Raw genomic sequence first — 27,590 nt, 5'->3', positions numbered from 1 at the left:
CTTCATTAATAATTACTGCTCGGCGGAGCTTCAATGCGCTGGCTGGCCGGGGCCAAGGGGAGAGGCTGTGTGACCTTTCCCCGCCCCATGGTCGACTTAGATCACACACACACAGACGTGGGGACAGACATGAGAAGGCAACATAGATGACATTACTCCTGATTCCCTCATGAGAGACAGAATCATGCCAAACTCCATTAAAAGAATTTTATGTGCAGCTCTGCTTATCAGCAGAGGCACATACTAGGTAGAACATGACTTTCAACTACAGCCACTTTTTGATTTGGCAAACACAAGTAGAACCAGCCGCTATGATTTCAGCATCATTTGAGATGTGTAGCTACAAGCGTAGGGAACCAGTTCAAAAATGTAATCAAATTTGTTAGGATAAGTGCTGCCTGGTGCATTATTTGCCGTTCATGGCACATTTTCCAGACGACAATAAGGATTCCTCACAACATCTTAAACTGCGTTCTGTCTGGTATGTGGCTCCGCTGATAAGCAAGGTTACAATTAACTGCCAGGTTTTAAAATGCAGCTCGGCGTGACATTTTCTCCACGCAGAATATGACGGGTACGTAGCACAGACAGCAGAATACAAGACCTGATGCTGACGTCATGTGTGTTTATTTCTTTTTTTTTAGAAAACCATGACCATTATACCATCCACAACAGAGCAGAGCAGTTCGTCCAGACATGAGCCAGCACCTGGCTCAAAGGAAGTTCCCATGTCTCTTCAGTGTCCTGTTGCCTCTGCAGACAAACACCTCAGGTTGCACATGTAGAAACAGCCGTGTGTGTGTGTGTTTGGGCATGTGTGTGTGAGACATTGTCCAGGTCAAAATTTGCTGACGGTGGAGGCGATGTTTTCCAAGGCGGATCTAGCCTCGGAGGAGGGGAAAGCCTGGATGGCCTCCAGAGCCTTGTTGCCATGGTAACGGCACAAGTCCACCGCCGAGCTCATGCCTTTCTCCGACTTAACCACCGCCAAAAGCTGTCGAGGGATGAAAACACACATTAGTTTGTCATGTTTGTGTCACTCCAGTCACAACCACAACACAGCCAGAGCCAGACAAAGTTATCTCACTGTGAAAGTGGATCGTACTGAGGCACAGCACCACTTTGAATGACAGGAAATACAGAGTAGAACACAATGTGTGCATGAGCACACTGCCCCTGGTACCACTGGAGGCAGGTTATCACATCTAACTACTGGGAGAATCACTGAGACTGATCACTGGGAGATTTAGTTAAAACAGTTTCTCTCTTATCAGTGAGAGCAGAAATGTCCGGAACTTTATTTCTCTACAGGTTCACAGGTAACACTACAATATGATTTTGAACTATTATCATATCTTATTTAAAAGCAAAGTGAACATAATAAATATGGCTTGTTTGCTTGTTTATGAGGATTGGTAAAACAACATTCTGTCAAATAAGCTCCATCAAGTAGGTTTACAGTTAAGTTTACAGATGGAGTGTGAATTTGACACCATGTGCCTTCCTCAATTTGATGGGGCAATAGTGTCCAAAATTATTAGTAATTAGTGAGATGCACGAATGAGTTACTGTAAACAAGTGAAATACACATTTGAAACTGAATTCACTGTATTTCCATTATAACAATAATAATAACGTTTGTTCCAATACATTTTTTATACAATACATCTGCTATGGGGGGGAAATGCTCTTGCTCTTTTTGTTTTAATTCATGCATTCACAGTCGTCCAGGGGCGACACTCTGCCTGGGATGCAGCGATAGTGCAAAATATAGTCTTTTGGGGGATATTCTTTGGGACACAGAGAAGTGAGCGAGTACTGTCATTAAAATGTCTTTTCCCCATCATTACCTTCACAGTAAAAGACATATGTCGACTGAGTGATGGTACGATTGAAAACTTCTTTCAAACTCGCCACTATTTTACCACGTAGGTTGTAGGACTGAGATTGTTGTGGTGACGGAAATGGAAGGCGAGGAGACTGACTCCTAAAATGGCAGGCTTATACCCACATGCTGCATCTGGTGACTTCTTTCATGTAATGAGTAATCATTTTCTAACATAAAGTTCCAATAATACTCAGTTTTAATAAATGAAAGTGTAATCTGGGTTTATATTTTCTAAGTGGGGATGAAAGACTTGAAGATTGGAGGAATTCATGTAAACATTTTGGTTATTTCATCACAGTGATTTATAATAGTTAGTTTTGTGGAAATAAACACAAAGTTTCCCTGTTTATTGTGCATGTTTGTCTTTGTACTGAATCAAAGCAAAGTTATTACGCTTGAGGGCCCAAGGTCTTTCTCCTTCTTCCCCCAAATCTCATCCCTCTCTTGTGTCCTGCTCTCAGCTTTCCTCCCCTCTTCTCTTCTCTCCTTCCAACTTCTCCTCACGTCCCCTTTTCAGCAGGTCTGCTGAAGGAGATTCTCTCACAATGCCACTGTCTCAGAGCCTCGGTGTCTCCTCCACAAATAGGCCTCGGTAACTAATCCTTCCTGCTCTGGTTTCAGACAGGACCAGATAACCCCCCTAATACCATCAGACCCCTCCTCTGTAGCTTCACCCTCTCCTTGTACCCCCGTCCCTCCCCTTCTCCCTCACACGTTGACTTTGGAAAGCTCGGTTCTCAACTTTGATATAGGTTACAGGGAAAAGACATATTGTTTCTCTGTGGTGGCTCTGTCGGATACAGGGCCACCAAGTAAACAGGTGAAAAACAACAAAGAAACATTTAACTATTTGATAATGTGTTTTATCAGAATCTTTTGAAACATAACAAGCAACAGAAGCTGCAGCAGGGAATACTAGAGCAGTAGTCTTGTAACATTGTAGTTTAAAAGCTGAGTTTTCTTTAATCACAAATACATCAAGCAGTGTTCTTACCTTTGAGTAATCCAGCTGGTTTCTCAGTGTTTTAGCCTTTGTAAGAAGACAGAAAAAGAAAGTGTTTACAAGATCACTTTAACATCATACTCAACACATCCTTACTGACTTTTAAAAAAATTTATTGAATTTAAGATCAGCACGAATCTAAAAAACATCTGTAAATCATCTTTTGTTTGGACTCAAATTTACATCCAATTTCCCCAAGTGTGAAAATGCAAATCTTCTCCACCTACTTTGATCCTTACATACTTACAGTGTAAAGACACTGTCACAAATGTTTACTGCCCCTTTATCGTCATCTTCAAAATTACTAGTCACTGACGGTCCCAGTACTAACTACATCTAGCTCGTGCAGTGGGGCCCATCCCTCCTGTACCTGCTGCAGCTGCTGATGCCACCTCTCCTGGCCGACGATCTGACGGTGGAAAACTACCGGGGCGGCATCCAAGCTGAACGACAGCAGCTCTCCCAAACTGCTCTTCACAAACGGCTGCAGGTCAGAGTTCAGCTGCAGAAGGGAGAGCACATTTGACAGTGAGACGACAAATCGGTGAGACACCAAGTCTTAACCTGCAGCCGACAATTAAACAGAGCCGGTGGTTAAAATGAGGAGCCAGCCTCCACTCTGAGCGAGCGTGTTAATGAGCAGCCTGATGAACAGTGTGCTGAGAGACAGCTAACCTGATGGTTCTCCTTCAAAGACCTCATTTCTGCTTCCTCCCATGCAGAGATTCCCAGTAGCCACTGAGGCCTGCAGACAGGCCGCTACAGGGAGCCGCAGCAGGAGGGGACGTACTAATACACCACTGTGAGTGGGATCAGTATGAACAACTTTTAGTGTAGCACTGCTAAGCTACTGCTGTAAATCACTGAACCTCGAGAAATATTTAAACATCTGTAATAACATCAATGGCATTTTAGCTTTGCACAAATCCACCATCCTTACAGAATATGTTTGCCACCAATGTAACAATAATAAGACACTTAAATCGAATTAAAAAACCTTGCTTCATCTACAAAGGATAATTAAATATAAAAGAAACTGTCTGATTCTACAGGTTATTTGGACAAACATGTCACCCTGTCCTGTTTCATTACATTTTTTTAATGTATCAAATCAGCTATAGCGATACAAATTCATACCTATGTTGTTAAACTAAAATAAGGCCAATTGATTACAGAGGCAGAAGAGGAACAGAAGTTTGGACACTGATTCTTTTTTTATTTTTATCTAAATCAATCAGGGTAACAAAATAAACAGGAACAGCACAGTGGTCAGGCGGGACAAACATCCAGTACATTATGAAAAACCTGAAAACATGGTTCACAATCATTGGATAAATATTTATGATGTAATCATGAAACTAAAGTTAATAATTTATATTTTTATAACAACAAAGTATCAAATAAGAATATGTCATTCTATTATCATGATTATATATGAAAATGTGAAATGTAAGGCTCATAATGACAGACCTACAGAGAATAATCACCTCAATCTACAGCTTAACACAGCTTTGTAGTGACTTCTGGTTTTGTTTAAATGTCCAGCTGCAACTTTACCGTTCTAGTTCACTCTCACTGCTCTGATATCATCTGTTATAGCTGCAGCAGGGAGCTGTTGTCTGTACATGACCTGCTCAGCACCAATCAACAGACAGACACAGCTAACATCCTGTACGTTCCAGAAATGCTCTGACTACAACTTTCCGAAAACTGAGGATGCACGTCACACCCTGATTGGTCTGGTCTGGCTGTGCAGAGCTGTGGAGACGGGGCTTGAATTTCTCTTTCTAGCTTTTTTTTGACTGAGTGAAATACTATCGATGTCTCCCTGGAGAGTCTGTAAGCCTGCGCTGTATGAATGAATTATTATTTCATTTATTTAACACTAACACACTCAGCTTGTTTGTATCATCAGAACTGGGTGGGGGTTGGTTCAGTCAAACATCCTTATGCCACAATATGATGATGTAAATCTTGCTGATCGCTCACTGGTGTGCAGAGAAATGCATGTATGTGATTCTTCAACCCAGGGAGAAAAGAAAGTGAAATAATGTAAAATGATCAAAACTTAAAGGTTTGATAGAGAAGAAAACTATTTTCTGGATTGACCCCATTGCTCAAAACTTGCAGCCAATTGAGAAAAAAAAAGAGGTTTCCAAGATCTTTGAATCAAGACAGACAACTGTGATTATCTCCTTTGACCCTTATTGATCTGACATCAGACTCACCTTGTGGCCTAGTGATAAGTGCCTGCCGTACTTGTAGGCCAGCCTTTGGGACTCCTTGTCGTGTTTGGCGAGCTCCATCGCGGCTTGACAGCTCTTGGCGAGAAGCGCCCCGTGGGACAGGAACGTCTCCTCCTCCCATGTCTCCACGTCGACGCCGTCGGTGAGACCGTTGTCCTGCAGAGCAAACAGAGTCAGAGACACGGCCGGCCTGAGCTTTGACTGGCCTCTACTGTACGGCTTCAAAGTTCCCACAGAGCATCTCACAGCCTCTCAATCAAAACAACCCCTCCTCCTCTGTGATTTTATATTTCAGTTTGTAATTGGATGTGCACCAGAGAGTAACAGCAATTTGACACAGTATTTCCCACAAGTTCTTCAGTTTGAAACCGAGGGAAACTGTGGGGGGGGGGGGGGGGGGGGGGGGGCGAACAGGAAAACACTCTTTTAGCTCTACAAACAATTACTTGTCAAAGTTGTTTTATATCGGATATAAAGTCAAACATTAAAAACATTTTAACCACTACAGGTATAACACGGTTCAACAGACCATCTCCAAACGAGTGCATGTATTTGGTAAGATATACTGAATAGGAATAATAATAGAAAACACTGTAATAATAGAGAAATCACTTCATTGTAAGAAGTTAATCTAAAATCACCATCGAAAGAGGTCAACTATTCCTCATAAATCTTCCAGAACAAAGGTCAACAGAGCTAGAACAAAGTCAATAAAAGTGTCTGTGGCTTCACCTATACTACGCTTTAGTTTGATAACTGCTCTGTCAAACCAGAATCTCTGCATGCACATCTTTTGACCACTGAAGTGCAATGGGCAGGCGCATTCTGGTGGAAACATCGATTGGGAACAGCTGGTGTCCTACTACATGTAAACAGTTGAATCATTGTAAAACGCAGAAGTTTACTGAACAACAGCTGTTGGTTAAGGCAACAGTGTCAGAAACACTTGTAACTGATTATCCATGTAGCGGTCTACTCCAGTAGCCGAGGAGGCTAATGCCGGATTCCATCTCCAGGAAGGGCGTCCTGTGATAGGAACCTGACGAATCAACAAACGCTACATTTGGACGGCAAAGACTTAATTAGCAGGCATTTGTGAGTGTCTATATGATGGTTTCCAAGAATTTCAGTTTCTGCCCGTCCATACTAAAACACAGCCCTGGAGATTTCAAACTGATAGGGGGGGGGGGGGGGGGGGGGCAGCGTATTCAAACTTCTCAGTTTTAGCTGTTTAAAAACTTTTTGTATCCGTAGTAGAATTTATGCTTTTGTAAGTGAATGTAGCCTGTGGCTTTCAGCTCCAAAATCCATTCGTTCTTAATGAATATGTAAACCTTTAAAACTGACCGCAACTGTATACTTTAATTAAAAAAAAAACAAAAAAAAAACATAAAGCGTTACTCTAACGGGAGGAAACCGAGAGGCCTATTTGTCGTGGACTCTTTCCAGATGTGGATTAATCTAGTGTAATTGTAATGAAGGACCATGTTACCCATGGCAACAGTGTAACTCATGACGTGAATTTAACCTTCTAAAAAAAATACTTGGCAGTCTCCTGTTTGTATCTGTGCAAAATACTCGGCAGTTGATGAAACTTGTGAACTGTGAAGTGTTTTCCACACAAAGGTCCAAGTAAAGCTCCTCCAGTCCACTTTTTAATGCCACTTCAGTTTACTGTCTCTTATAGTCACTCTGACTTTTGGGTTGTAAAATTTAAATAGTTACCTTTCAAAGGAGACCAGGGTTATGACTGTAATAAAAAAGGCCGAAGAACAGTAACCTTTTTATTTTGGGTACATTATGTTTGGGCTTGTGCATAAAAATGGGGCGTGACCAGTAACAGGTTAACAGTTTTATATGTAAAGATTAAGCTCTTATAAGGCACAGTAATAAACTCCAAGAACAGTTCCTGTTTTAGCAAAAATATTGAATATTAACTTAGTCCTTTTCTCTTTTATCCGCGTTCAAATGTATAATATATCTACATCTTTAAAATGTATACATTTCTAAATTTATCATTTATCTTTTTCAAGATTGTCTCACATGTAGAGCTCTCAAAACTAACTTTAAGTATTAAATGTTCAACCAATCATCATCATTCTATTATTTGGTTTAAATTTCCTCCAACAAGTTGTAGGTCCTTTCTGCACTGCATCACAGCAGATCTATAAGAGGAGAACAGGTACTTTACCTCAGTATTATTGGAATTCTCATTGTAGATTCCTTGGACTAAATCACCGATGGCACTTGAGATCAGTTCCACAACCTGTTAAATGCAGAAAAGAGAAAAAAGCTTCAGACATTTGGGCTAAAATGCACAAGAAGAAGTAACAGATTTACCATCATATTAACAGATTTACACAACATGAATACGTCAAGTAATGCCATGTGCCTCATTTCTATAAAGTAGGACACCAAGTTCTGCCTTGTGAGCATATAGGTGACGTTTTGAACCAAAAACTTCCAGATCTACACTTCATGTACACCTTGTGTGTCCATGGGCTCTGGCACTGAACCGCTAACCTGTTCCCTCATTATATATCACTCTGGCTAACGGCATTGATTAAACTCCCAATATGCAAATGAGGTCGATCAAAACCTGACACACTACTCGTATCATCCGTGACATTCGTAATTAAAAAAAAAAAAGGCACAATTTCCCCCAATCTGAAGCTCGAGTAAACAGCGCTCGCGTTGGATCAGAGGTGAGAAGAGGACTGGAGACCTGGTGAACTGCTACAGATTCTGTGGATTTCACGACATGAGATCCACGCTCGATTTCATTCATTACACTTTGTGTTCCCGGAGAAGTCCATAGGAGTGGGTTGGCTGAGGGGTCTGTGGTCTGAGGGGCTGAAATGGTGAGATGAAATACACTGTCCACAGAGCAGAGGGGTGATGATCTGACTTCAGGGTCTACTTTCTTATCCCTTTCTTTTAATTGCTGAATTATTTAAAGACTTATTTCACCATGGAACATTAGATGTGGAACATTAGTATAATAACATCACAACATTTATACAAGGTAGGATTTCTGCAGAGGTGCCACAGTAAAGCTGTTTTCAGAAATGAACTCTGGAGGAACCTTTCGGGAGATTCTCCACACGGGACATTCAGGTGAGGCTTGGTGCAGCATGAAGAGGCAAGGACGAAACATATTAATTCCACTGCAGAGATCACGTGTTTTTGTTTATGGCCCATCACACCCCCCTTATCACCAGAAGAGAGATAGGAGAGATAAGGAATTTATTATTCTGTGATTAAGTCATAGACTCTGTTTGGTCAGTTATTAAATACGCTTTAAATGGGGAAATAAATTACGTTTTGGAAAGTGACCGTAGAGAATAATGAACTTTCAAAATTTAAAATAGCCAACAAGCTGACAACTGTTGTGGAGGCCTGAGTCTCGTTCAGACTGCAGTTGCCTATTTCCTCTTACAGGGGGCATGCATGACTACATTTCTGCAAACAGAATCCCCAGCTTCCTCATCGACCACCAGATGGGAGGCTGCATCTTGTCCAAACACTGCTTAAAGGCTGCTTTTCACTGAATGAGCTAAAATCTGAAGTCGATGCCTCCAGCTTTCATTGACACACCGGAGTCGAGGCAGCGCCCGTACAGTAGATTTGAATGAGGTCAATTTTAGAGCTCCTTCAGCTCATCCCAGACATCCTTGGTTCATCAGAGAAGTCTGGTGAACGCTGGCTGCGCCGTCAGCCTCGCAGTGCCCTCTGGGTAACCGAATCCGCCGGGGGAAAATATTGAGGAAACCCGAGCTGCGCCCACAGACCTGGAAGGACAATGTGCCTACAGTATTACCAGATGTGGTGTCTCTGCCTGGCCAGCCTTGGGAAGTGGGGGCCAGTGGGGGGTCTTTTTTTGGAAAGTATCAGATAAGCTTTCCCCCTGCCTCCCCCGTACTCCATTCCCAAATCCAGCCAGATCGTGTTTTGCCGACAGGTCTGTGAGGGGGGAGAAACCGGAGCTGCTCGGTGAGATTACTTTACAGTTTATACAAGTAGCAGCATAGGTTTTCCTCTCAAGGCCACGACACATAAGCTCCATCGCTCTCACTGTCTTAGTAGAAAGATAGAAAAAAAGGGCTGCTTTGTGAGAAAAACTTTAAAAGCTGAAGAACTTCTCATTTGTCACTCTGTGCATTAAGGTGAGGTGGTAAAGTGACCACACAGGCGACAAGAAGGAAAACAGAGACACTCCACTGTTTAGCAAACTGTCAGTTTGCAGCATCGGAGTCAATCTGCATCAGGTGCAATGGAGTTACAGAACTATACACTAAATATGTGAGTGAAAATGGAATCTTTTAGAGCCTTTCATTGCATTAACAATAGACTGTATTTCTCTTTTTTAATGCAGAGAAGATGAAGCAGCTTAGATGCAGTTTTTAAAAGGCACTCGATTGATTTTACACATCGAGTTCAGTGTACACATCACAGGGAGGACTAATAGGCCTGAGAAAAAATGGGTGCACAGCGCTGACATAAAGCTATGCATGTTGCATTTTACACAATGCATGCTGCTGAGAATATTTGTCTGCAACACATGATCCTGTCATGTGACGCAGGAGCGGGCCGGCTGCAGTGAGACCAAGCAGCTGCAGCACCTGGGCACCACCTCTGTGACGACACAACTCTGCCCTGATTGGTTCGGAGACTTCACTGACACACTTGACGTGTCTTGTGTTTTTATTCTGCGAACTTCAGATCCATTAACTGCTGTTAATTTCTCTCCAAAGAGGATAGGTAGGAAGAGTTCTGTCAACTGCTGTGTCCATGGTTAAGCAAAAAATATTTAACAAGAAATTTTACGTTTTCTTGAGGTTAATGGTTTTAATTACACCATAAGAAAAGAAAACAATAAAATTAAATTTCTGTGATTTTAATGTTTTTCAGATAAAATCCCATCCACACCATGTTTTCTTTCATGCACACCAAAGAAAAATTTACTGAAATCTGTGTAAAGCATGTCTCGTGATCAAATCATCTTCACACTGGGCAACATTGATTTTTAAAGCCCATATTGCAGATAAACCAGGTAATATGAACACAAAGTTTACTAACTTCACTATGCACCATAGACTGATAATAAAAAGCTCTGCACACATAGATAAACTGCCCTGCACAAGTATATTTAAATTAGGTTGAATTTCAAATCAGGGCCAAACTCAACAAGAACTAACAAACAAGAGGTTAAGTGATGAAGCATTTCTTAACCTCAAACCACCAGTTCAGAGACTTCCGTCAAAACAAATTTCCTTCCCGTAACCTTAGCTGAGTATGATGGACTTATAGGGGCTGTTAACAATCGTCTAACTTACCTCCTGCTCATACCAGTGGGGAGCGCTTTAAAAAACACAGCTGAATATGAGCGTCAGCGCAGGCTGTGGTTTGCCCTCGCTTCATTTTGTTTTGCTAACCTTTTCGAACATGAGTAACTGCTGAATATCAGATGTCTATCTCCTTATTACCCTTAAAAACTTCCACTGCGGGGACATTTCCTGTTGTTGCTTCAGGTTACGCTCATTGTCTAATTAAACGGAAGATTTTTGTGGGGAAAAAAATGAAAAAACAACAGTAGGATTTTCAGCCGTTGTTCCTGACCTGACATAAAATGCCATTGTGTCTAACATGAAAATGAGATCAACTAAAGTAACAGATGGTCCAAAACCCACGTCACGTCATCAGAAGATCTGTTATCATTTTATTTTCAATGTGGTTCGTCTCCATTTTACAGTGAAACATCATCAATTCCATATGTGTAATTTGCATCTGAGCAACGGTGAGTGTTTTCTGTCATAGTGCTGTTAGAGGGACACATCCCAATGAAAGCCGTATAACCCTGTAAAGGAAATGCCACACCTTTAGAATTATCTTTCATTCATAATCAAAATTTCCAATCTTATAACTCCTACACACGACCCCACCATGGATACCACTTACATCACAGAGCAGACATAAAGCCAGACTGTGTGCTGAATAAGAAGCAGCAGGGAATGCGATAAGGGCTGGTCTGGCTGGTGGCACACAGGAGTGGGGGGTGGGGGACGGGGGACAGTTATTTTGATCCAGCCAGGCAAACCGCATTCTGACAGAGCAGCGTGGTGACAGCATCTGTCAGCGCGGGGTTGCCGGGCCACGTAGTAGATATGATCTGTGGTGCACTTACAAGACCACCGCCACAAACATGTCCAAAACTGAAAACTCAATAAGAAGGAATCCCATGGTTCACATGTCAATGTTGTCTCCTGACGACATGCTCTTGCATCCAAACAGATTGTGTGCAACATCAAGTGGAGCAGCCTGCGTGGAACTGACTGAGGGACCTGACATATGAATCCGTGACTTTTACTATAACGTATGCTGCTGTAAACACTTGATGTCTGACATGCTCCTTAGTACAAAGAGGCTCTGACCCAGGAGGAGTGATGGGGCATTTTTTTCTGTAAATTTCACAATGAATGTACCATAGACATTATATAAAAATGGCTGCTGTTTCTCTATTCATACACTTAATATATATGAAGTCAAAAAATCCCAGACACAAACGCTGTCATCTTGTATATTTGGAGTCTGAGTCTGTGCACTTTGACTTTTTAGTTTGGTCCATGTCCCAGGAAGGATTTATGATCTATACTGTAGCCAGCCACCAGGTGGGGATTGAGACACTTAGGCTTCACTTTTATGGAGCTTTCATATCGTCCATCTTTTAGTCCCTGCAAAGATATTTGGCATGTTTTACCAATCACATTTGAGCAGGCTTTGGTTGCCCGCAGGTGAAAGGTCCATGTAGAGATCAAAAGAGGCAGAACTTGTTATACAGATAGCTATTAATGAAGATTAGTCAAAATGTAATTTGGACCTAAAACTAAAAATATCACTGTTTATGTGTTGTGTGGAGAAACAGGAGGAATTCAGTCTCAGTCTTACAAGCATGGTCATCAGCCCAAATTGCCTTTCTACCTCCGATATGCTTTTACCCTGTCAATTTTTTTGTTTGATTGTTTGTATGCAGTTTTTCTGTTTCCAAAATCAACGCAGTTCCAGGATTATTTCTCTTTCTTTAATATTGAGAGATGTGTATGTGATTTGAATCAGCTTGACTGAATTTAAGGGGAGTGTGGGGCTTTGGCAGAGGTATGTGTTCGACTAAATCCCATCCTATTTTTCGCTTTATTCATTCAGGCTGATGTTGTGTTGTGTTTATCTGATTTCTTAATCAATGTGGGGTTATATTTTACACAGTAGCTGTAGTAGAAATTGGATCAGTGTAAGTCAATCTGTACAGCTTCGTTGCCATTTTACAGGCACCATCCCTTGTGGTTGTTCAATGTTGCTTCATTCAAATAAAGAAAGCTTAAGTTGAGCTGGTAATTCTGCTCCAAAAATAAACACGGCACATTCAGATTAGAGTTAGGCTAGGGCTGCAATTTTCAGAAAAATAAATGAGCGAATCTGACATAATACCGCTAACATCCACTGGTGGTTGGTATTTTAATTAGTGTGGTATGACATACAAGTGATATTCTCCCTTTGTTCTAAAATGTCAATGTAAACTTTATTTATATAGCACATTTAAAACAACTTGGTTGACCACATGCTTTACAGAAGCGTGCAAGAGGGGGTGCAGATCTAGTATGAGTGGTAAATTGTTCCACAAGTTTGGGTCACCTACTGCAAAGGCTTGATCGCCTCTGGTCAGGAGCAGCTGAGTGGCTGACCTCATCTCTCCAGCTGGATTGTGACCATGATGAAGTTCAACTAGCTAAGGTGGGGCCAGTCCATTAAGTTATTTAAAAGTGAACAACAAAATGTTTAAATCAATCCCGTAGTGAACAGGAAGCCAGTGGAGGGAGCACAACACTGTTGTAATATGGTCCCTCTTTTTTGTTCCTGTCAGGAGGCGAGCAGCAGCATTTTGGTCGAGCTGCAGGCGTTGATGGATGACTGGTATAGTCAAGTTGAGAGGTTATAAAGACATGAATCAACTTTACCTTAGCTATACGTCTAAACTGAAAGAAGCGGGACCTTACAACGTAGGAAATCTGCTTGTCTAATTTGAAAAACTGTCCACAACTGCCCACATCCAGCAGTTCAGGATGTCCAAACACATAAACCTCAGTGTTGTTGTTATTTAGGCTGGGGAAGTTTAAGTTTAATCCATAATTTTATGTCATTGAGACGATCAAGCAGGAGCTACACTGAATCCTTAGTTTTTAAAACTCAAGGGCAAGTACATTTGTACATCATGCCCAAAACAGTAGCGAGAGAGTACTGCTAAAAAATTGACCCCAGGGGCATCAATATATAAAAATAATATGATAGAGCCCGGAAACAGAACCTTGAGGGACAACACAGGTAAGTGGGACAGCTTTTGAGCCTGTTGCCTGCGACAGCAGGTGTTCAGTTAAAAAAGCCATAGAGGCGATTAACTACTGAGCGGGCCACATGGCTTTCATAGTACTGCCATACAAGCCAGTCAGAATTACCTTTAGCATCAGCATACCCCCAGGTTAGTCTTCTAACATTATTAAAAGGCTAAAACACCCGATGACATACAAAACTGTAGATATGTCCCTAACATCAGCTGATGGTCGCTAACTTCCGTTAACATCACCTTTTGGATAGCATTTTAAATAGTGTGGCAGACCTTCAAACATATATGGGATATTCTCCTCCTCGTCCTCTTCTCTAAAAAAAACAAGTACCATCATGATACCCTCCTGGAAACCTTTACATTCATTCAAACTCATGTCATCTAAGGTATATGCTTTATACTCTATACTTACAAAGGTATAGAAACACCCAGTACTAAAACGGAAAAATCCAAGTTACGATAAAGTAAGTAAGTTATTTAAGTACTTGCGGAGGATGGTGTGATAGCTAACCCGGATCTGACATCATGACATAAAGAAAATTAATTCCATTTTATTTAGCTCATCGGCAAAAGAAAAACATGCTTTCAGACAATACTACGTCGGATAGAAATAAACCTTTTGCCTTGGTTTTTGCTGTGATACCCTGCTCTTATTTACATTTGTACAACAGGTCAGGATTTCCATGCTGCCCTCTCTCCTCTCCACCGCAAGTGCAATGCAATGTAGGAAACATGACTCCACTATATAGTGTATAAACAAATGTCACTGAACATTTGGACAGCACAACAAAATGGAGAACTCACTATGTAATGGACTATAAAGGCAATAGTGAGTGTTTCGGAAACAACCTATGAAATCAGTTGTTTTACTAAAATAATGAAAAGGATGTTTGTCCTGCAGATATGAATAGAAATGAAAATCAATACAAAGAACAGATGAAGGGATGAAGACTGACACTGAAATGTGAGGTTCTAGGTGCCTCTGGCTGCTTGTTTTAAGACAGCAGTGTTTCTCATTAATATCACTGCTGTAAGCTTTTGTCAGGACTTCAGTTTGTCAATGACAGACCATGTACCTTGGTGTTATTCAGCTGGGCCAGTCCAGTACAAGCATTCGCCAGTAGGAAGTCGCCGCTCAGAACGGCCATCTTATTCCCAAACTGCATGTCCTTCAGCGGGCCATCTGAAACGGTCCACTCCCTCAGGTTGACTATCCCACGATGCACCAGGAATGCTGTGTGGATCAACTCTGTGATTTCCGCCAGGTTCCTCTGGCTGTGAAAAAGAAAATAAAAAAAGGAAGGACACATTGTTGCTTGTAAGAGAGGCGTTGCCGAGGGTTGACAGTTAGAGAGCTTTTTGACAGAAACCTTTTCATTGTCTTTATCCTGGTGAAATTCGTAGGTCTGGCAAGTTGGAAAACACATTCACAGCATCATTTACAGGTGTGCTGACCACAAAGCATCCGAACAGAGGATTCATGGGTTTCATTTCATCTGCCAAACAACAGGGAAAAACATCTATGTTGTGAACAAAAGGGTTTCAGTTAGCAAATATACAACACTGCTCCCCAACAAAGACAGTCAGGATCATCGCTGTTAATCCAAACGCTATCTGAAACATTTACTGACCAACTTAAAGAAGAAACGATCGTGTATTCAAAAAAGGTGAGACTTCTCCACAGCTACAATTTTACTTCCAAGTCAAAATCGGCGTGCTCAGGGCCAGAAACCTCCAGATATGTCAAGCATCTTGCCACGCAGCGTGTCGGGGTTAAAAAAAGAAATTAAACTTATCATTAGCAAATAACAGCTATTCTTGATTATGAGAGAAAAGAAATAAAAGTGGTCTTTGAATAGAGCCTTTCAGAGCCGCCTTAGGGAGGATATAATCAAATGTTGATTCAGTCATTGGTGGGGGATAATTAGGCCACTCTCCATATGGAGGGAGCTCGGCACGCTGCGACAGGAGGGATCCATCCAGACAGGGCTGGGTGCGCTGATAGCCACTTACGACCTTCTTTCAGCCGCTATGAGAACCTGATGAGCCGGTTGTCTGCCTTGTGCTCCAACCCCTGGCTAATCACACACTCACACACATTCACACACATGCAGATCGTGTAGCCAGGTAATTGCTGTGTGGAAAAGATGTGATTAAAATTCAATAATGTCCTCTATGTCGCCTCTCAATCACATCCATTGTCTGGTTGGTTTCTCTGCTTGGTGACACAGAGCAACAACAGAGTCGCCACGGATGAGAGTTAATAAGTTTGGGATTTAAATAAGAGGCAATGAACAGGTTGACAGTGGCATGTTCTCAAGGTGTGTCAGAGGGATGGATGCGCTCGACGGGTTTAAAGATTGGAACTCGCTGTTACAGCAGAGGAACATGATATAAAGCTGAGGCTGGTTTAAGGTCAGGACAAAATGTTTAAAATGATACACGAAGCTCCAAGGGCAGCCTTGCAGTGAATGGGGTCGTTTTTCAAAAATGAACTCCGGAGAATGTTAGGACTGGACTTTCCTCCGGAATTTGCCTTTCACTCATAAACAACCCAGCAGGAGATTCTCTGCTCAGACATATTCACAACACAGAAATCTCCCGAGCATTAAGGTGATGGTGTCTTCTACGTGTATGGCACCACTTTGACATCCGGGGATATTTGTACTGTATTGTTTTTTCTATTTTCACTTTTGCATCTGTCCCATGCTACAAACATCATCAACACACGTTTGGGCTGAATCCTGATGATGTGTTTTCACATGGGCACATTCGGACATTCTTTTCAAGCTGGCAGGAGAAACCAGAGAGAGTCCACAGGTGTCACTCGAACACTTGTGTTCATACAGCCCCTCATACTCAGCTTGTATCTGTGAGAATGTTCAGAGACTCTCTTCAGTCTGGTTGCTTTACTAGGGGCAGAAACAACTGCAAGACAAACATGACTGAGATCTCCTGGTTCATATCAGACTAGAGTAACAAAGTGAGCTATTTACATATAATTGTCACTCATGACCTTTAGACTAAGATCTGAAGCTAAAACTTTCTTCAATGACCAGGGATTATAAATGTCACCTTTTAATTATTTAAATAATTTAATATTGCCATATAGCAATATATTGGTATACCCTGGAATTTTAGTTGATAAACTACATGGATAAGATAACAAGAATGACAACCCCTGTTTTGTGACATGAGTCTAATACTAGCATATATGTCAAGATGAAATGATCGGTCAAGAAGGCAATTAATCAAAGTACAGAAAATAAATATCAACAAATGTTATAATTAATCATTTAAGGTATATAGCCCAAAATTATATCAAGATAAACACTTTCATATAAGTTGATTTAGAGAATTATCCTTTTAATTTATTTTAATTTATTTTCTGACTGAAGGTTTTAGACTCTTCACTTTGGGCAGCGAATGACAAACATGGTTGTTTTTTATTCCTTCTATATTCTTATCTATCTATCTATCTATTTCAGGGTGTTTTCTTTAACTGTTATACCATGGACATTTTTTACCTTGTAGTCTTTATTCGTGCATGGTACCAATTAGGTCTCTACAGGTTTGCTACTTACAAAATTATTTTGACAATAAAAATCTCTTGAATCTCCACACTTGCTAAACAGCATAACATTTCACAAATGTAATGCAGCTCATTATGTGAACCTCCTCACTTATATACAAACATTGGACTTTTGTTATATTGTTATTAATGAAAACTATTGTGTGATAAGTATTTATATTGGTTAAATACCCAGCCCTAATGGATACCAATAGTATCCACCAGATTAAATAAAAAATGAGCCTCCCATGACACCAATGAAAAATAATAACTCACTAACTAATTCCTGGTAATTGATTTGCCACAAAACCCAAAATGGCCTTACACTTCAAGAGATATTAACTTGAATAAAGGGTTTGATTACTTGTGGTTTGGCATAAGTAGATGATTTTCCCATAAGGCTCAACATGTGAAAGAAACCCACCCTGACTTGAATGAACTGAAGGAAAGGAAACACACAAAATACTCTGGTCTACTTTTAAATGTAGGAATTAATATTACTAAACAAATGCACCAAGCACCAGTGTCCACAACTAAAATCAGTCGAACCTCTCCCTCAACGCTGTGCCTCCACATCTGGTAGTCCTGATCAGAAGCAGAGGAGCTAGGGGTGGAAAAAAGGGGGACAAGGGGGCTGATGTATAAATAGCTTTGGTGCCCAGTTGCATAGCAACCGATGCCATCTTGCTGAGGTGTAACGCCCCCCACCACGCCCCTTGTCCTGACTGTTCTGTTCCATTTTCCCTTGCTCTGCAGTCTGCCTCACCATCAAATGCAGCCTAACAAATGTAAGTGCTTTAAAGAGGTGGCCTGTCCATCAAACGGCCTGCGTGATGCATTCAGAGGCTTCACGTCTATTTGTAACAAGAAATTAAGAGGTGTGGTGGCCACAAGTTGGAATATCTGGGATTGTGTCCGTCTATCGATGTATCTGGGTATCCACTTAGACTATCTATCCACCAATCTATGTATATATCTATGTATCTATGTATCTATCTATGTATCTATCTATCTATCTATCTATCTATCTATCTATCTATCTATCTATCTATCTATCTATCTGTCATGGCGGTGCTTTGGTGAATCATCAGTGTCAGGCAGCAGAGTGGGAAATGTTTTACAAATGCTGCCTGTCAGGAGGGAGGAGACCATCCCCCGGAGGTTTCAATCACCCCCCAAACCCGCCCCAACCCGTCTCCCTCCATCTTTCCATTTCGCCATCAGCAGAGGTGCTAATGAGCCCAGGAGAGGTGGGGGGAGTACCGAGGGAGGGGAGAGAGGGAGAGCAGGATAGTGCAAATGAGGTGATCAAGTCCTGCTGCGGGTGTGTGTACGAGTGTTTGAGTATGTGTGTGTTTGGGTTTGGACTATCCATCACACATGAGTGAGGGAATGCTACTGCATGTTGGACTCAGTAATGCGGTGTCACAGTGAGGTGAGCGGCAGGTCGTGACATGAGGTTGTCCCGTCGACACGGCTCGGCCTCGGAGCCTGATCTCAACCGGACTCTTCCAAGCGCTTCCATGATGCCTGGTTTATTCCAATTAGTTCTAATATTAGGATGTGTCTGCACGGACACGGCTCCACTACACACACGTGCCTTGTGCCAGCTCGCAGTAAGAAAGAAGCCTTTCAGGCGCTCAGCGCACAGCCACGCCAAGCACAGCAGTCACTTCTGGAAACCACTTGGCACACGCCCACGTCCCTTTTCTGAGCTGCACGTAGGAGAGTTGAAGTGTGTGAGTTAGCCAGGATGGACCCGAGGATGCTACCTGGAGCATCTTACCAACTAGACATTAGTACCACCACTTCGCCCTTAAAATGCATAGGGAAATCAATAAACACTGTAGTTAATGACATATTCCAGAAATTGCATACAACAATAACACCACTAAAGGCTGAGGCTGTAATGTGAAAATGTAAGAATTTAATGAAATTCATAATTTGTTCTGTGAAATTGATCTTCAGCAGTCATGGTGAAGAGGATTGATCAGAGCATGGTATCATTCATCATGTACTGTGCTTCTACTGTTGAATAAAAAAAAAAAACAACTTTTAAATAGATTTCGAAATTCAGTCTTTGTTTTTTGACAGTAGATCCTTGGAATCTTGAGTTTTAAGTTAAGCTTATTTGCTCTTTAACAACATATCGGTTCAACATTTTTGATTAGAACTGAACACAGAGTACAACTGAGCCTGATGGCACTAAATACAAAGTCAGGAAATCATAAAAGTCAGGGGGACGATGCTTTTCTTTACAAAGAACACACATGTTGTAAATAAGTGTACTTTTTGTAAACAAGTACATTGTAAATTGTTGGTGACACTAGATGAAGTAATATAGCTTTATGAGGACTATGGAAATCTGAAAGAATGTCGTGTCAACCAATCCAATCGCTGTTGAGATATTTAAAAATACATGCATGAACTATATTTATTTAGTCCACATAAAGATTTTATTTTCAGGATGATTTATTAGCTTCTGTTGCTATTGAGAGTATAGACTTATACATTGAAACATTCATTAATTGTCTTTTATTAATTTAAAAGACTGTTAAGTTTGCATTAAAAAAGTGGTTTGGAGTCAAATACATCTCATTATGTATCTGTTTGGCAGTTTGAATACACACCAGCAACTTGAGGATGGTCATAAAGATGCTGAGAGGACTTTTTGAAGGGTTCTTTCAATTAGCTTCAATCTTAATATAAACTAAAATCTTTAAATCCCCACATTCTAATGGTGGCCCATACATACAGTATATTCCATCAAACATCACAAGATGATGTAGTGCCTCATTTACAGGAATTGATATGGACGATAACCACAAAGGACATGATAGAATTACCAGCCTCAAGGATTTTATTTCACTATTTATCCTTCAGCAGCCATGTAACAGGGGAAAAAAGGGGATCACCTTTCTTGGTCTGCTTGCCATGCATATTTACGGTTCTACAATGCAAAGTTACACATGTTTTACTGCCCACTGTTTTCTCCAATGCTCTCCATACATGAGAACAGAAATCTGTGGAAGGCAGAGAGCTCGCCGGTTCTTGTGTGATTAGATTTGAACTGTTATCTGAGGATTTGAATTATCAGCTGGGTTTAATTGAACAAAAGCAGCGTCTTGGTGTAAACCAGCTGTGGTAAGATAAGACCTTTGAGACGACAGTCTCTCACTATGATGTGATTAAAGCTGCAAGACGCCATTAAACATTTAAGAAAATCCTCAATGGTATCGTGACTTTTACACAATGCTTTGCCAATTTGCTCCCAAGTTACCACAAAAGCAATTGCAAAAATTACATTTGCACAGTTAGCAATGCTTAAAGGAAGATTCATTAGTGCATCTCGCTGATGATACTTTGATGGACCTTTAATGAGGACCATACTAGTAATTGTAATGCACACAGTTTGTCTGAACCCCCCAACCCTTTAACAGGGGATTTACCTGGGATAGATGCCGCTAACCATGTCCTGAGCCAGGAGATCGGACGCTGCATGGCTTGGCCCTGCTGCTTTGGAAATGAGCAGGACAATAACGCCCCTCATCTGAAGGTTGTTCTTGCTGTCGTAGACAAAACCCCTGCAAAACAAAAAGAGCAGACAAAAATACAATTAGACCTTCATCAGAACCATTTGATTTTCTCAAACGGAGACACTGAGTTTTAATGCACTTTTTGTAGACACTGGAAAAGAATCACACTAGACCAGCCAATGCATGAATGCTGTTTGTTACAATACAGACCAGACAGTGTGATTTTGCTGAACAGTAAAGGATTTTTATGCTGGAGAAACATGTAGCATTTAAACAAAACAAAAACAATGAGCTCTACACTGTAGAGCTGAGAGATACTGTAGACTTGGGTGATAATTCTCTGCAGGTTCATCGCTGTAAATGATCCCTTTCACATTATTCATATTGATTTGAGCTATTGTTAAAATACAAATTATAATATATTATTATAGCTTTACACGTATTTGTATTTCTTCTGTTTTCATTATTTATTTGGACAGGAATACGAAAAATCCATTTTCAAAGCACCAGGTCATTTAAAGCACATTTCTGGCCCAAATAATATTTTCTATATAATAATAGCTAAGTCTTGCACAGTGGTTTGGTGCTACTTGATCATTACCAAATTGATTTCAGATCATAACTATTTTTTATAGACCAGCTACACTCTGCTCAATGAAAGTCCTGACCAATAATGAAAGGACAAAATAAAAAAGTTGTTGTATAAAATCAGAACACATTTCTAAAGTAACAATTCACTGTGATAGATTTAAAAAAAATATAGAGGCAGTAATATATTTGATCAGTTTTGCCGCAGAAAGATATTTTCTCTTTTGGCTGTTAGTCTCCCGCCCCCTAGCCAACAACCCTCTGACACATTCACACACACACACAAAGACACACACAGTGCACAGTGGTAACTGCCGGCGTGGTGGGCAGATTAAATATCTTTTTACTCTCTCTGGGGAGCAGTTAGACAGAGCACCTCTAATCCTGTTCCTATGGGAGCCCCTCGTGCCATGAATCACGCTCTCGTTAGGGGCTCGGAGGCAGACAAGCGGCCACGCCCCCATCCGCTCGCTGCCCAGACACCAGCCTCACCACCAACCCAGAGCCCCCACCTCTCTGACCCACCCCTGCACCACAGGGGGAGGTAAAGAGGAACCTGCGACAGAGTGGATGTAAAGGATAGAGCATGAACACAGAGAGGGGACAGAGAGAGATGGAGGAAAAAGAGGCCAAAGAGAAATGTGAGAAAAGATGACAAAAGAAATATGTGAGTGACTCGGGTGAAAAAATAGGGGGGGAAAGCGCACATGCCCAGAAGCTTTGTTCTTTCCCCCCCAAAAAAATCTACCACATAAAACAGCTCACGCTATGTAACCTTAAATTTACGATACAGCTGACATTATGAAGCTCGTGAGATTTATTTATGGTCCCTCTAAATTTTTACTCAGATGGAAAATAGTGGCTAACCTGGTGCACTGATGAACGCAGCAGCATGGCCTGCTGAACGGGAAAAAACTGCTACTGTGCCAACATTATGAAGCAGGCTCTCCTCTGGAGGAGTCCAGGTAAGCCAGTGGCCTGAGGGTGGCAAATGATTAATATTTATGTCACAATCCACACCAGCATACATCAATCAATCACAACCGCCCTCCTGCAAAGGGGTGGGTCGAGGATGCTGTGGAAAAGAGGGATAGTGAGGACTACAGAGAGGGAGAGAGGGAGCAGAAAGAGAGAAATGGGCCGCTGTCATTTTAAAGGGTTGTGAACAGGTCACCACGCCTTCTGCTCTGCAAATGCACCGCAGGAATTCAAGAACTTCAGCCAGCGTGCCCAGGGGCAGGAATTAGTGTATGCAAATATATGACCTCACATGTGTGGTGCCGTATTGATCCTCTGTCCTTTTTCCCCTTAGTAATGAATGAATGAATGAATGTGCCCAATGTGGCTGCCCTTTCCTCATGGCAACACATTCACGGTATGTGCAGAGTATATATCTTCATGAAATCATGATTCCAACAGTTTTTTTAATTTTTCACGATTTAATTCACACATTTGTAAAGATGAAATTAATCATTTTGATAATCAAATTAGTTTTTTGTCAATTTTTTATCAAAACACCATTTCCAGGTCCTTTGTCATACATAACATGGAACTAAATATTATGGGCTTTGGACTGTTGTTCTGACAAAACCCCTTAAGACACCATAAGCTCTTTAAGGGCATTTGTTTATTAAATCCTAAGTGTACATGCAAAATCAATGAGATCATATTACGTGTTAAAAAAAACTAATAAGAAATTATTAGCACCAATAAATATCAGTCTCTTAAAGATGTCAGTTATTTTTTCATCAATATCCATGAATTATTTTCTGCGAAATCAAGGACACTGTTGAAAAGATTGATTAAAGAAAGTGAAAACAAAATCCTGAATCTATGTCTCCTAATCACCATGGGTTATTTCCAGTAATCCACCACATTCTTCCACCATCTTAAATTCTATATTAAAACAATAAAGTCAATACATTTCTTTGGTAAATATGACACACACAGTAGTAAGATCTACTGACATTGATAACAATCAAATAGTTCTACTAGTTCATCAATACTAGAAGTATCATAAATAGTTATTTTATATAGTTTTGGAGGCTTATTTAACTGATAATATTTAACTGATAATACCCCATATATATTTCAAGCTGTGATATTTGATTGCTGTAAATTAGTTTCCATATGTGTGTTGCCTGTTTGAATTACCAAGCTACTCTCAATTAAGACAGACAGAGCTCTGAGTTGGCGGATCAACTCCATTCTTTATAGAAAAACACTAAACCACTCAAACTTTTTTGTCTCCATACTTTGAATATGTTCAATTCTTAATTCTTAGTCATAAATCACTTCAGCTTTGGCCTCACATTATCATGGGCTTTAATCAAAAGGACAAAAATGAAGGAAAATTAAATGACAAAAAGTTTTGAGAAGATACGTCAAGCCTGCAATCTGGAAGCTGTCTTTGTCTCCTCTGCAAATAGTTCTTGCTCTAGACTCCACACTGATTTCAATATTCACTCTAGTCAACACTGTAGCTGGAGCAGTCAGACGTATTGTGCATCAGATGACGTCATATTAATGGCCACTGCATTCAGTTTAATGATGATCACAGGTAAGACTGCAAAAAAAAAGGTGTGAACGGTAGAAGGCATCAGTAGAGCTGAATTCCAGTCTGAGTCCAACTCTCAAGGACTGTCCTTAAAGCAAGTTAAGTTTCCTCTCCTGGGCCGCAGTCCCCTCGCTGTAACTCCAGACTTTGGGCCAAAGTTAGCTGAGCTGCAGTTTTTGAGAATGAAAGGAAAGGAAAAACCGAAACCCAACTCCACAAGGGTCTGCCTGTCTGCTGTTGTGGATATTTTTATCTGCCGCTCGTCTAAGGCGGAGACACAGTGGGAAATACGAACCAGCCAACCCAAGCTGACAGTGAGGAGTCAGACTGTCAAGAGGTCTGCTTCCCCCCTCACCACCCCCGCCCCCTGCTACAACACCCAAATGGATTGTCATATCAGATTTAGGCGTATAGGTTATTACACCCTTGGGCTCCTGTTTCCAAATGCCTGTCTGGATGGCGGGATTGAGTTTGAGGACTCTCTCTTCTCGTTCTCGTCGGCTCCTGATTTTTGTTTGATAAAACACAAAACAATGATAAAGTTATGGGATAATATCTGGAAGATGTGACCTGCTCATCCTTTTTCAATGCACAATTGTGTCTTTGAAGTTGCATCACATAACAGCTGGGCAAACATAAACAAAATATTTCCTGTAGGGGACAGACTACTAAAGTTGATTCGTACCCACACAGAGGTGACTGTGTCTGTGACTGTGGGAGGTGAGGCCTTTGCAATGCAGGAGGAATCAATACACTGTGTTCCTTAAATCACAATATTTACTTTAGAAGAAATAGGATGCATCCACCACAATGGCAATGGGTCTATTAGGTATTAGGAGCTTATTCTGCCTCGTCTAAGAAGAAACACAGGTTTAAAGAGTCTGTCATGTACTTTGATTAAAAACTATTAGAAACTGTTAATAAATAAAGTAAATCGACAAAAAAATCTATTATTGACATTTTAGCTTCCGCTACAAAAGTATTATACGTAAGTTTTCTTTGCAGCCAAAGGGCATGTCACATGTGTGTGAATGCAAAGCAAATTGCGCAGGTCAAAGTTCACCAAAGTTGAACTCCACGCGAAGCCACGCTGAGATCTGCTTTGTCACAGGAAGAAAATGTTTCATTTGCCTCCTCGCTTGTACTGATTGGAAATGAACAGGAGGCAAAGGGTCACAACGGAAATATTTGCATTTGTGACTGGGCCCTGGTGTGTTTTGCGTGCCAGGAAAGCGTGGTACTGATGAGGTCACGTACAGGGCTTGAATCATCCTTGTGTTTCCAAAACACAAGATTATAGGTCACCCTCAGCAGTTCTTCAGGGCAGACTGGACACTACAGTGATGCTGAAGTGAAGATAGGCCAGCTGCACAAGAGCTAGCTGGTTAGCATGCTAACTACAGTAGAAGCTGATGACTTAAGTTTGATGCTGAGCCCACAACGTTTCTGTCAGATCTGTAAGTAAACAGCTGTTAATGCTAATGTTGAAGCAGACAAATTGTATTTATTTAACTTAGTTTGCAAAAAAAAGAAAGCACCTACATGCACATCTCTCAGTGCTTCCTGTGGTGCTGAAAATGGTCCTGCTGCAACTAATGCTGTCACTTATCTTAATAATCATTTTAGAGGGTTAACTACTTTTTATTATTCTTTTCTACCAATTATGGCTAAAATAAGCTTTTTCTTATTGCTTAGACATTTTATTTGTCTATTATTATGCCCAAATTCAGTCCAAGAATATACCAGTGAGTTCCTAGAAGTGGGCCCACTCACCTTGTTACCATGTCTATAGATTTCTTTGTCTGTGGAATTACTGTCATATTTACTTTGTTCTGTCCAGATTGAGTTTCTATTTACTTCCATGATCAGCACTGATTTTTCTGCCACACTTGTATCTTGCAGGTGTGTTGCTTACAGAAGTGGTTACAGTTGGTATTATGAGATGTGTTGCTAATTGTTCTCGTAAACAACTCACACAGTGTGTTATTACAAATGTTTCTGGATTACTGCACATCAATCTATAAAATAACATGAAAATTAAGAACAATCAAGATTTGCAAACACAGCCAGTGCCCCTAGTTAAGAATAAAAAAGTATTTTTTCTAGTATTCGTGTACTTTACATATCCCCCTTAAAGGAAAAACACCAAAGCTTCCAAACCCTCTGACTCAGCACTGAAGCAATGAAAGACGATGCGAGCTCCGGCAGTCTTTCACTACTGCCTCAACTCCACAATACTGTTGTGGCCATATAAGAGTTGTGTTATGTAATCATAAAACATGATGGTAAAGGTAAAATAGCATTGCTCCTGTTAGAAGGACGAAGACCCTAACATTTTGGCACTTCGGTCTGATGGTGCTCACATGACAAAGATCACACAGAGCACCACAGGAAGTCCTCTCTCAGAGTTTTAGACACTCTAGGTCAATAGACCGGCCCTGAATTCACCCTGTCAGCACATTACACCTTCATTTATAATAACTTATCTTCTGTTGTATATGTACAGCATTTCTGCATCTTCTTATTCGGCTTCTTTTCATATATTGTCTTTTAACGCACATATTTTTACTTTTTATTTTACTCATACCTATGTTTTGTATTTATATGCATTGTTACTGTGTTGGTCTGTATATATTTCAATTCTTGGCTGGAGCATCTCAGTGAACCCCCCTTTCCCCTGGGATCAATAAAGTATTTCTGATTTCCAATGTTGATATGTTATTACAAAATAATACACATATATTGAATAGACTGTAGCTAGCACAAGAGACACTGTAAAGAAGATTGTTTTGATTACAAACAACCGTTTTATACCTGCATGTCTAAAGTGTTGAAAGGGAATCCTATGAAGGAGTGTTTGTGTGTTTCTCTGAAGTTGGGTGTTGGTCAAATAAATACCTGTGGGGTTTCAATTTCCAAATTTTTCAAAAACATAATAACACAACTGGATAATAACAGAACTCTGTGTGTTAGCCCAGGAGTTGGCAGAGCCCTGGTTGAACCGTGCAGAGAGCAGCATGTGTTACCTGGCGGTGCTGAGCAGCGGGTGCCGGGTTCCCACCAGCTTCCTGACGTGCATGGCCACATTGCTGAGTTCGTCGCTGAGCAGGCAGCGGAGGCTCATGAAGGAGGTGGGATACCCGACGATCTTCTCTGCGTCGGACACCACTTTGCTCCAGTTGGACGCTCCGGGGCTGGAGAACAGACTCAGCCTCCTCTGTCCTCGGCTCGACGCCGCCCGGCAGCACAGACGCGACCACGTACCGAGAAGCATTTTCTCTGAATACTCTCTTTCTATTCGGAGACAGTTGACTGAAGTGTCATTCAGGTTCTTGCTGCCATCTTCAAACGGTATATGACCAGATTTAACCGAGGCTATCGCTGTGACATGTTGTTAAACAGGGCCACGTCTGTAGTATTAATAAATAGCAAGGATTAAATATCCTGACACACCTAACAAACTGTCACTGGGAGAATAAGAAGCTGTTTCACAACACACGACCTGACACTGGGAGCTGCCATCTTTGTTTGCGTAATACGTTACGTCGTGAAACGTAGCGACGGCTGCTGCCAGATTCCGACACGCCCACTTTCTGAGAGCACAGAGGCAGTGATAGAATCTGTGTTATCATGCATTGATTTAATATCATTAAATAAATAATAATATAATAGTTGTGCACAACTTGAGACAACTTACATTTATTAATTTGTGTATATCTTAATATTTTGTATATTTAAGTCAACTGTTTTAACTTCTATGCAAATACAACACTTTAATAATAAATATAAATTTATATAAATCACATACA

The 27,590-nt window shown here is 40.9% G+C and overlaps 1 protein-coding gene across 1 annotated transcript; it reads right to left on the bottom strand.

Moving 5' to 3' along the window:
- Nucleotides 1-611: 611 nt before the first annotated feature.
- pdss2 (prenyl (decaprenyl) diphosphate synthase, subunit 2) lies at nucleotides 612-27,300 on the bottom strand. The gene is made up of 8 exons (XM_062398049.1): nucleotides 26,808-27,300; nucleotides 20,550-20,684; nucleotides 14,606-14,804; nucleotides 7,329-7,403; nucleotides 5,120-5,293; nucleotides 3,262-3,393; nucleotides 2,883-2,918; nucleotides 612-994 (listed from the first exon to the last, which is right to left on the bottom strand). Exons 1-8 carry the CDS (start codon nucleotides 27,053-27,055, stop codon nucleotides 839-841), a joined length of 1,155 nt encoding a protein of 384 aa, XP_062254033.1. The 5' UTR covers nucleotides 27,056-27,300; the 3' UTR covers nucleotides 612-838.
- Nucleotides 27,301-27,590: the final 290 nt, after the last annotated feature.

The sequence above is a fragment of the Platichthys flesus genome, chromosome 10 (genome assembly GCF_949316205.1).
Source record: "Platichthys flesus chromosome 10, fPlaFle2.1, whole genome shotgun sequence".
Classification (NCBI taxonomy): Eukaryota; Metazoa; Chordata; class Actinopteri; order Pleuronectiformes; family Pleuronectidae; genus Platichthys; species Platichthys flesus.
This window is presented reverse-complemented; position numbering and strand designations above follow the sequence as displayed.